This window comes from Sinocyclocheilus rhinocerous, unplaced genomic scaffold (genome assembly GCF_001515625.1).
Source record: "Sinocyclocheilus rhinocerous isolate Xijiao unplaced genomic scaffold, SAMN03320098_v1.1 scaffold711, whole genome shotgun sequence".
NCBI classification, from domain to species: domain Eukaryota; kingdom Metazoa; phylum Chordata; class Actinopteri; order Cypriniformes; family Cyprinidae; genus Sinocyclocheilus; species Sinocyclocheilus rhinocerous.
The window spans coordinates 3152127-3163497 of NW_015641018.1; the positions used below are offsets into that span (position 1 = coordinate 3152127).

General features: G+C 39.0%; 2 protein-coding genes and 1 long non-coding RNA gene across 8 annotated transcripts in view; 2 read left to right on the plus strand and 1 right to left on the minus strand.

Moving 5' to 3' along the window:
• LOC107753846 (suppressor of cytokine signaling 7-like) overlaps positions 1-4305 on the plus strand; it is a 16152-nt gene extending 11847 nt beyond the window's left edge. For both annotated transcript variants that reach the window (XM_016570112.1, XM_016570113.1), the window contains 4 exons: positions 431-559; positions 2580-2715; positions 3641-3781; positions 3876-4305. In XM_016570112.1, coding sequence (XP_016425598.1) covers positions 431-559; positions 2580-2715; positions 3641-3761 — 386 coding nt within the window. In that variant the 3' untranslated portion in view covers positions 3762-3781; positions 3876-4305. The remainder of the gene's footprint in view (positions 1-430; positions 560-2579; positions 2716-3640; positions 3782-3875) is intronic.
• The window catches only part of LOC107753859 (uncharacterized), an 18929-nt gene that overhangs the window by 2287 nt on the left and 5271 nt on the right, over positions 1-11371 (minus strand). Inside the window, exon 2 of the long non-coding RNA XR_001641515.1 lies at positions 4335-4336. This is a non-coding gene — a long non-coding RNA (uncharacterized LOC107753859). The remainder of the gene's footprint in view (positions 1-4334; positions 4337-11371) is intronic.
• LOC107753850 (transcription factor Sp2-like) overlaps positions 5855-11371 on the plus strand; it is a 9869-nt gene continuing 4352 nt past the window's right edge. Inside the window, exons 1-4 of one of the 5 annotated variants that reach the window (XM_016570121.1) lie at positions 5855-5891; positions 7129-7205; positions 7575-7883; positions 9913-10350. In XM_016570121.1, coding sequence (XP_016425607.1) covers positions 7143-7205; positions 7575-7883; positions 9913-10350 — 810 coding nt within the window. In that variant the 5' untranslated portion in view covers positions 5855-5891; positions 7129-7142. Of the gene's footprint in view, positions 5892-5936; positions 6879-7128; positions 7206-7574; positions 7921-7966; positions 8908-9157; positions 9235-9603; positions 10351-11371 lie in introns of those variants that run through there. The other 4 variants (XM_016570123.1, XM_016570119.1, XM_016570118.1 and 1 more) reach the window with 4 other exon arrangements.

The window sequence follows — 11371 nt, forward strand, 5'->3', positions numbered from 1 at the left end:
CAAAAAAATCGCGCGAATATGAACGTGGTTTTGCGCAGCTTGTCTGTAAACAACGGCTCGGTTTAGTTAATGCTGCTCAATGTGAAAGCCCGCACGTGATGGAGATTTACCGCTGATTACAGAATGGCTTTACTGATAAGATGCGCGTTAAATATCGCATGCGATTTATCGTGCAGCCCTAATATTCTGCATATACACACACACACACACATATAGACTAAGTAAAATTATCTGAAAAAAATACATTCACATGGTCTTAAATAATTTTTTTTTTTTTACTTTGTAAAAATGTAAAATGTAAGGTTTGAACCAAACCATAAATATAATTTGAGAAAAACTAATACAGCAAATTGGAGTATTTGCTTAAGTATGTCCAAATGATATTTTTTTAGTGTATTTTTTTCCTTAAAGTTTGTTTTTAACTCTTCAGGAACCTTCAGTTTATGGTGCCACCCTAAATTTGAAGACCGCTGCCATTCTGTGGTGGAATTCATTGAGCGAGCCATCATGCACTCTAAAAATGGGAAATTCCTCTACTTCCTACGTTCACGTGTACCTGGTAAGGCTACAAATATCCCTCGCAGACAGGATTCTCAGCCACTACTGCTGAATAAAAAGCATTTAATTTTTCTGTTTGCTGATGCAGGAGGAATATAGGGACAAAAAGGATGGGACATAATACATTGGCTAAATATTACATTTGAATATCAACATGTCATTTTTTCACCATTTTTAAGCGGGTATACAGATAATTTATGTGTTTAAAACTAGCTACTTTTCATGCTACATTAAATTTATGTTACATAATGTAAATAACAGTTTTAACAGATTTACATATATTCATTAGTTCTCGCAACAAAAACGTAATTCTTTTAAAAAAGTAATCTGGCTCCTATTTTGTATAGTATTACTTATGTACTATTATAGTATTTATTCATATTTTAAATTAGCTTTTATTTTTAGAATTTAACTTTGTATTTTAATTTAAGTTTTAGTAATTTTATGTGCTTTTGTCATTTTTATTAGTTTTTGTTTGTTTTTAAATACTTCTCTTTAGCTTTACTTTATTTTAATTTCAGGTAGTTGCCAATATGCACAGAAATATACGGAGCCCCGCACATGACATGCAAGGAAAAAATTAATAAATCGTGGACACACTTTTTTTTATCCGTTCCCTCGATTTACTAGATCGTGCGCACGATTTAATAATTCGTTCCCTCATTTTAAGTAAATCGTGCGCTCGATATAATAATTTGTGCCCTCGTTCTAGGTAAATGATGCGCACGAAATAATAATTAGTTGTACTTCCTGTCTGTGTACGCATTCTCATAAACATGTTGCTGCCTAATGTTATGTCATGTTATGTTATGGACAGAGACACTTTAAAGGTGGGGTAAGCGATTTTTCAAAAGCGCTTTAGAAAACTGATTCAGGCCGAGTAGCAAAACAAATTTGTAGCCAATCAGCAGTAAGGGGCGTGTCTACTCATGATGTGGAGGAGAGAGCGTTCAGTGCACGGGACGGACATTAGCGAGCCGAGCGACAGAAAGCTAGAGATGGCGGATAAAAAACAAAAGAGCAAAACATCTGCGGAACAAAAGAAGGCTTAAGGCAAGAAGTAGGACCCGTGTAAATATCGGATCAGCTTTCCAGCGCTGGAGAGAACTCAAGGAGCGGAGGCCTGCGATCGGACGCCGAGGTTGCTTTGTTTCTTCTCAATAGGTGAGTAACACCGTGTCTGCGCCGCAACAGCTAAAGTCTGTCTAGTACACTGGACGCGACAAAGCGACCGTTGAAAATTATTTGAAATTTGTGTCAATACGTCATGAATAGAACACAGCAGCAGTTTTCTGTCGGGGATTTGTCGTGTCGTGCCGCGCCGCATCCAGTGTAGACCATAGATATGTATATATATATCTATGGTGTAGACAGCATCACTGATTATAATGAGTTCTATAGTATTTTGTCGCGCCACGCCACTCGCGTCCGGTGTAGACACGGTGCAACATTGGTTTTGTTTTGTTTCACAGAACTAATCGTTGCCTGGGTGTGGGGCGGAGCTATCAAAATAGGGGCAAGACCCTTTTGGGGTAGGGGTGTGTTTGTTTTGGTGATTTCAAATGTCAACATTGGCTACCAGAAATCGCTTACACCACCTTTAATTGGGTTTTATTTTGAGTTGGGAATGAGTTATAGAGACATTCTCAAAAGCCTTGCAGCGTTGCATGGAATCATTTTAAGTGAGAGGCATCTACATCGCATACTAAGAATTGGACGACTCAACCGGCGACGGCGCACGATTTACCTAGAACGAGCCGAGGGCATGAATTATTATATCGAGCGCACGATTTACTTAAAACAAGGGAACGAATTAGCTTATTAAATCGTGCGCACAATCTAGTAAATCGAGGGAACGAATTAATAAATCGTATTATTAATATTATTTTTTCTTGCATGTCATGTGCGGGGCTCCATAGAAATAAAAGGCATTATTTATATTGTTTGTAAAAACCAAAAGCAGGTTTGAGGGTGTGCGAGATGAAAGGTCAGCGTGATGAAACATGTGGTGTCTGTTTCAGGGTTGCCCCCGACCCCTGTGCAGCTGCTCTATCCGGTCTCACGCTTCAGCAATGTGAAATCACTCCAGCATCTGTGCCGTTTCTGCATCCGACAACTCGTCCGCATAGACCACATCCAGGAGCTGCCCCTCCCCAAGTATGACTCACTCACACTATACATTATTTTGCTTATTTACATTTCCGACACACTACCATTCAGAGGTTTGAGGTCTGTAAGGTAACGTTTTTAAAAAGTGTCTTGTGCTCACCAAAGCTGCGTTTATTTGATCAAAAACACAGTAAAACCCTAATATTGTGAAATATTATTAAATGCCTTAAATGTTTTCAAATGTAATTTATTCCTGCGATGGAAAAGCTGAATTTTCAAGCAACCATTACTTGACAATTACTGCTCAAGAAACATGTCTTTTATTATCAATAAATATTATCAGTGTAAATCACTTCATCGTTGTAAATATCGACGTAAATCATTTGTTAGGATTCTTTGAGAAATAAAAAGCTCAAAAGAACAGCATTTACTGTATGTGGAACAGAAATCTTTTTGTAATAGTATGAATGTCTTCACTGTCACTTTTGATCAATTTATTGCATCCCTGCTGAATAAAAGTATTCATTTCTTTTATTAAAAAAACAAACAAAAAAAACTTTTGAACTGTGTATATAGAAGATGCATGAAATACTAGGACTAGTTGCTGACCTTCTGAAGTTTTAGACATTTGGACACATTGTTCGTCATAATTTACTGATTTATATTAATTTACTAATCTAAATTAAGTCAAGAGCACGGTTTAACATACATAAAGAATTGCCCTATTAAAAGTATTTTAAAGTAAATTCTATTAATCGAAATTTATAAAATGATAATTAGAGTTATTTTTACAGTTATTTTTGTCAATACTGAGCAAACGTTTAATTAGTTAGTATTTGCAGGGAGTAATGAATGCCAATGTTGTTTGGTTTTATTGAAATAAACATGTATAACATTAAGCAATTTTTAAGTTAAAAAAATACTTTGCCTACAAAGTGCCTAAAAAGACTAACTTTTATTTTTTTCATCATAGACCGCTCATTGTCTACTTGAGGAAGTTCTATTACTATGATCCAGAGGAAGAGATGTACCTGTCAATCAAAGGCATGCGCCAGGCAGCAGGTGTGGAACAGGAAGCCGAGTCTGAAACATAGCCAGATCGCTCCTTTTCACTGTACGTACCTGCAGCCATGACTGATCTACGTTCATTATCTTGTGCTCGGAGCCAGTATGTTTAAATAACAGAACACAAATGGATTGTTTTTTAGGATTTCTGTGTGTGGATAATAAATGGAACAGCGCATGGACACTTCCTGGTGCACAGCTCTGCTCCAACTCCCTGCCAGTCTTCCAGCAGAAGCCAATGAACATCAGCCGACTGGCCCCTCCTCTTTGACCGAGGGAGTACAGAGGAGTGCTGGAATACTGTCTATGTTGAGCAGGCAAATAGATCCAGAGACTGACATGATAGACAAAAGACTTGAAAGGTCACTGGACAGCAAACAGTGGACTTAAAAAAAGAATTAAGTTAAACGAAAAAACGATCAAGGACATTTGACTTGGGGTACTAGCAAAAGCCTTCATCTGTAGGTTATATTACACTGGAGTTTTTCAACTGGCCAGTTTGTGAATCCGTCTCTGTTTGGTTCTTCTTTCTTTCCTCATCAGGCCCCTGACCCCTGGGTGGAGTGTGTGACCCCTTTATTTGTCCTTTCCCTGATTGTAACTCCTTCCGTCTGATCAGGCCACATGAACTGTATTTTGAGTAAAATACAAAGTAAACTTGAAAATAAGTGGTGGTATATTTGATGACTTTTTCACATTATTTATGATTTAAGATTATAATCGCTTGAATTTTAAATGGGTCTCGCCACTGGACGTATCCGTTTTTCTTTGCAAATAACTATACTGAGTTACCAATTTTTTTTTAACCATCATGGTGATTCCAAGGTTTTCTTTGAAGTAGCATGGTGTTCTGTATTCAGGCAAGGCACTACAGGCAAAAACATTGTATTTCCATGCACTGGTCAGTTTTGAGATTTTAAGAATTGGCGTTTCATAATGTTATATTTCAGACCAGTGGAAAGAAAACATCCAAAATATACAAGTTTATTTGATCACACTTCATCTGTTTGCATCTGTAGATTTCAATTACGATATATATCTTTAAAGGCGGTTTTCTCTCCTGCACTGAGCTAGAAATCTCCACGAAAATGCCTTTTCATAAACATTTGTAGTTCTAAATGTAAGGAATCAACAATATAATCAACTGGGAAGGTATGGTGATATCTATTAGTTACATTTTTACCCTTTTTACCTGGAATGCCTTGCCTTAATACCATGGGATATGACTGTGATAATCATTCAGTATGATTGTATTACTATTTGCTACTGTCATTAAGTCATGGTAACACTACAGTCCTTTTTTTGTGTGAGACATCATGCACAATTAACAAACTAAATACGGACATTGCATGGACTTTTATTGTTTTTATATACAGCTAGTTCTATAACCCAACCCTAACAGAAAACTTTCTGCATTTTTACAATTTTAAACAAAACCTTTGTATTTATAATTTATTTCCAACTGTGCAAGTCCAAAAAAGAGGTTTTGCCAGATTTAATTTCACTTCTGAGTACAAATTTGTCTCCAAAATATGGTTAAGTATGAACACACACATTTTTCCATCCTTTGGTTTTATATATTCAGCTAACAATGCCTAAACATTAAATCGAACTAATAGTGTGGTCACTAAACAATATGGCATATACAAAATGTAAAATGTCATGTTGAAAAGTCAAAGATGCACCATATATAACAACCATATATTCTTATGGAGCACCTGCTTTCATATTGCAATAGAAAAGTAACAGAGTGAACACAGGCTGATCGATCGAAATTCTTGTCAATTACTTTTGATTGATATGCTTTAACCATTTCTAACTGGGCGAGCTAATCGTCAGTGAAATTCAAGCCTGTATATTATTGGCTCGGCTTATTATTTTGACTGCCTCACAACGCCCGCCTTTCTCCTGAAAGCACGACAATCTATTGGCCAAAAATATATCCTTCATCTGTCATAGAAAAATTACCTTATCTTATTGGCCGGAACAAACGTCAATCAGACAAATGCCGTACTGTGATTGGTCAGGACCGCGAGCTCGCGTTGATTGACAAGCAACCTGATTGGCCAGAGGTCGCGGGTGGGGCGGTATCTCGTGTGGGCTCTTCAAGGCTTCACTGAGAGTGAATGTCGTCATGAGCGGTGGGTAGGAATTATAACGTTGGTGTTTATATTACTATGTTACTTTCTTAAACATTTTCTTGAGCGAATAAACCGATATATATATTTTATGTCGTAGCTAGCACACACGAGTTTGAAAAAAAAACATGCGTAGCACGGCGATTGTACCAAACGCACACTTCCGGAATCACGGTTCTTTCCCGCAGCGAAGAGTTTATCTGGCTAGTTAGCACTTTAGCATGCTAAGCTAGCAGTTTCCTCCTCCATCAGCGCACTCTTAAGTCTGTCTGCCCACAGACAGAATAACCTTTGAATAGCGCACTGCATGCTCGTAGAAAGACGTAAACGTGTAAACGGCAGGTTAAGACATAATATAATGTGAGGTTAAATAGATATTTTAGAGAATTCAGTTAGCATAACTCAACCACTTGCAGGCATCTGACGTTTAGCCCGTTAGCGTTAGCCGCTGGTTTCAGCTTGCAGCTTTAACTAAACTGTATGTTGCTTTTATATAAGCTTAAAAACACCACTTCCTTCTCTCCAACCACGAATTTTGCTGTAAATAAACAAGCGTTGGTTATTAGCGGCTGTGCCCTGATTTTCAGCCTGATTAGCTTGTTATGAGAGCAAGGTATTCTTCAAGTAAAGTTGCAAAACCGTTAAATATGATGGCAGAAAGCTCACTGTGGTGTATGTAATTCCCTTAGACTTGCTATGATTTTGATCCCGTTCAAATAAATGTGGATAAACAGTTCATTTTGCTAGCTTTGACAGCCAATTAGCAAGCACCATAACGTCAAGTGTTTATTTGGGTTGGGATCTGCGTATCTGGGATCTTAGTACATGCGGGGTCAATGGGGTCAGTGCTGGGTGTTTACCATAGATGTGTATATACTAGAGCAGCGGCTCTCAGTCCTAGTTCTGACGAAGCCCAGCACTTCAGGACCAGGATTGAGAACATTTTATGGTGTGCTATTAGTGGATTGAGTTTTAAACCCTGTCCCGCTGACTCTTAGATTATCACAGGTAACGCCTCCTTAGCTACACTGTCATAACTGAAAGTGCATGCCTTTCTGTTTTGTTTATTTTGTTTTGAACAGATTATTTGATTTGTTCAGTATTTCCAGTTTCTATGCAAACATTGATCACAATGCACAGTCTAAGCACAGGATTCATTTAACTGTCCTGCTGCATTATTTCACTGTCAAATGGAAATTGATTGATTGGAGAGTTCTGATGTTTTCTTTGCATTAATAGATTCACCTTTTTCTCACAGATCAAAAGGACAGTATGGCCACCACTGTCGCAGTCAGCCCCAGTGAATATCTTCAGCCCTCCACCAACACTTCTCAAGTAAGGTCCTATTTGTCTGTATTTTTAGACTATATTTTAGGGATGCTTTGATAATAAAATTTTAACCCGATATGCCAATAATTATTTTAATGTTATCAATGAAATGTAAAGAAGTCATTTGAAATGCTTTAATTAAACTACCATTACTGGTTATATACTGGTTATCTCAATATATGTTTTTATAAATTTCATATTATGACATTCAAATAAAATGTCTCGGAAATATTGAGAAAAATCTTCCATTTGCTATAGTTAGTATAGTTCAAATTCTCATTTTTAATTAATGAAAAGGAGATAACTGTAGAACGTTAGTCAAATTCTGTTAAATATTTCCTGCTGCTAATTGTGTATCAACACTCTCTCATGTAGGATTCACAGCCCTCCCCGCTGGCACTTCTGGCGGCTACCTGCAGTAAGATCGGGCCTCCGGCCGCCCAGGCCCCAGTCAGCACGCTACCGTCTCAGCCAACCACGCGCCGTCTGCACCCCATCAAGCCCGCCCCCATTGCCCCGGCTCCACCCAAAAACCTCGGATTCCTCTCGGCAAAGGGAAATGTTATCCAGCTGCCCACGGGACTTGGTTCATCAGGGGCCAGCCCTATTGTCTTCACTATTCAGAGCCCTTCACGTCCAGCAGGCACATCCACTGCCAACATCCAGTACCAAGTGATTCCTCAGGTGAATGTCGTCATGAGCGGTGGGTAGGAATTATAACGTTGGTGTTTATATTACTATGTTACTTTCTTAAACATTTTCTTGAGCGAATAAACCGATATATATATTTTATGTCGTAGCTAGCACACACGAGTTTGAAAAAAAAACATGCGTAGCACGGCGATTGTACCAAACGCACACTTCCGGAATCACGGTTCTTTCCCGCAGCGAAGAGTTTATCTGGCTAGTTAGCACTTTAGCATGCTAAGCTAGCAGTTTCCTCCTCCATCAGCGCACTCTTAAGTCTGTCTGCCCACAGACAGAATAACCTTTGAATAGCGCACTGCATGCTCGTAGAAAGACGTAAACGTGTAAACGGCAGGTTAAGACATAATATAATGTGAGGTTAAATAGATATTTTAGAGAATTCAGTTAGCATAACTCAACCACTTGCAGGCATCTGACGTTTAGCCCGTTAGCGTTAGCCGCTGGTTTCAGCTTGCAGCTTTAACTAAACTGTATGTTGCTTTTATATAAGCTTAAAAACACCACTTCCTTCTCTCCAACCACGAATTTTGCTGTAAATAAACAAGCGTTGGTTATTAGCGGCTGTGCCCTGATTTTCAGCCTGATTAGCTTGTTATGAGAGCAAGGTATTCTTCAAGTAAAGTTGCAAAACCGTTAAATATGATGGCAGAAAGCTCACTGTGGTGTATGTAATTCCCTTAGACTTGCTATGATTTTGATCCCGTTCAAATAAATGTGGATAAACAGTTCATTTTGCTAGCTTTGACAGCCAATTAGCAAGCACCATAACGTCAAGTGTTTATTTGGGTTGGGATCTGCGTATCTGGGATCTTAGTACATGCGGGGTCAATGGGGTCAGTGCTGGGTGTTTACCATAGATGTGTATATACTAGAGCAGCGGCTCTCAGTCCTAGTTCTGACGAAGCCCAGCACTTCAGGACCAGGATTGAGAACATTTTATGGTGTGCTATTAGTGGATTGAGTTTTAAACCCTGTCCCGCTGACTCTTAGATTATCACAGGTAACGCCTCCTTAGCTACACTGTCATAACTGAAAGTGCATGCCTTTCTGTTTTGTTTATTTTGTTTTGAACAGATTATTTGATTTGTTCAGTATTTCCAGTTTCTATGCAAACATTGATCACAATGCACAGTCTAAGCACAGGATTCATTTAACTGTCCTGCTGCATTATTTCACTGTCAAATGGAAATTGATTGATTGGAGAGTTCTGATGTTTTCTTTGCATTAATAGATTCACCTTTTTCTCACAGATCAAAAGGACAGTATGGCCACCACTGTCGCAGTCAGCCCCAGTGAATATCTTCAGCCCTCCACCAACACTTCTCAAGTAAGGTCCTATTTGTCTGTATTTTTAGACTATATTTTAGGGATGCTTTGATAATAAAATTTTAACCCGATATGCCAATAATTATTTTAATGTTATCAATGAAATGTAAAGAAGTCATTTGAAATGCTTTAATTAAACTACCATTACTGGTTATATACTGGTTATCTCAATATATGTTTTTATAAATTTCATATTATGACATTCAAATAAAATGTCTCGGAAATATTGAGAAAAATCTTCCATTTGCTATAGTTAGTATAGTTCAAATTCTCATTTTTAATTAATGAAAAGGAGATAACTGTAGAACGTTAGTCAAATTCTGTTAAATATTTCCTGCTGCTAATTGTGTATCAACACTCTCTCATGTAGGATTCACAGCCCTCCCCGCTGGCACTTCTGGCGGCTACCTGCAGTAAGATCGGGCCTCCGGCCGCCCAGGCCCCAGTCAGCACGCTACCGTCTCAGCCAACCACGCGCCGTCTGCACCCCATCAAGCCCGCCCCCATTGCCCCGGCTCCACCCAAAAACCTCGGATTCCTCTCGGCAAAGGGAAATGTTATCCAGCTGCCCACGGGACTTGGTTCATCAGGGGCCAGCCCTATTGTCTTCACTATTCAGAGCCCTTCACGTCCAGCAGGCACATCCACTGCCAACATCCAGTACCAAGTGATTCCTCAGTTCCAGGGATCTCAGACCATTCAAATGATGCCTCAGGGAGGACAGATCCAGATCATCCCCGGAACCAACCAGGCCATTATCACCACACCCGTCACAGTTCAGGCTGCCACACCACCTCTGGCCCCGGCCCCCCAGCAGAAGACGGTGGCGATCAAGCCGTCTTCTCAGAAGCGGCGGCAGAATAATGCCAGCGTAAATGCTAACGTTGTACGGCTTCCCAGTGGACTCACGCTCCCACTCAATGTTAGTATGAGCGAGGTGGGAGGAGTGCAGGTTGTTACGGAGACTGCTGCTGCTCCAGTGAAGGGCAAGAGGGGGAGGAAGAGACAGGTGGCTATAGCCCCGCCCACCCCGACCCCTCAACCGGCCTCACCACCACCTGTAGCTGAACAGGTTGAAGCCTTGCTAATAGAGACCACAGCCGACAACATTATTCAGGTAAGTGTGTTTTTGTAGTTCTGCTTTGGCTTCCTGCTTTAGCTTAAAATTGTGAATTTTTTTTTTTTTTTTTTTCAATTGCTGGTTTCCTGGATGTTGTCTCATCTGACAGATTTCTACATCAAAATGACCTTTGTGGTTTACACTGTTCTATGTTGGCGTGTCTCAAGGGAAAATCAAGGGATTTTCAGTTATTTTGTTTTTGTTGCGCAAAGGTTGCACAAAACAGGTCCTATTCACCCCAAAATTTAAAACATACCAAGATGTGATATTATTCTTAAAAATTATTATGCCATTTTTAAGATTTTTGGGATCATGACATTATTATACATGACAGTTAAGTATAGTGGTCGACCGATATTGGTTTTTTGACTGCCGATATAAATTTATTTATTTTAATTGATATTTAAGAAATTTGAAATCATTTGAAAATGGATTAAAAAATAAATGTTAAATAAACATACTTATACTTTAGATGACAAAGTATATCACAAATAAATAAATATTTAATAAAAATATAATTAAAAAGGAAGTAAACACTGTAACCAACAGGGCACTCAGTATTCTGGGAAGTTTGTGTGCATTGGGAATCATATTTTTTAAAATAAAGCCAAGGTAACACTCATTTTACATACAGCACACAGTAGAAATTACATGAATATGGCAGTGGGCAAATACATAAAGCGCAGCATAATTTAAAATCACGAGTTTAAAGTTTGTCGATCGCGCGTCTCCACTGAAGCTGAACTCTCCTCCAGTCCGCATTCAATTCACATGGATCGCCATCACGCAGAGAACACACGATCATGCAGGATACACATGCACACTTCACAAGATCTCACAACTGGATCCGACTAAGTTTGCAAGGTTTAATAAATCTCCATCTCGCGCTGAAAATCCAAATACGCCTCGCAGAAGAAACCCAGAAAATGCCTATCGCTGCAGCTGAATAAACAGAAGATTCAACTGCTTTCATTGATTCAACGTGACTAATAAACACACGACTACGGCAATATACGGT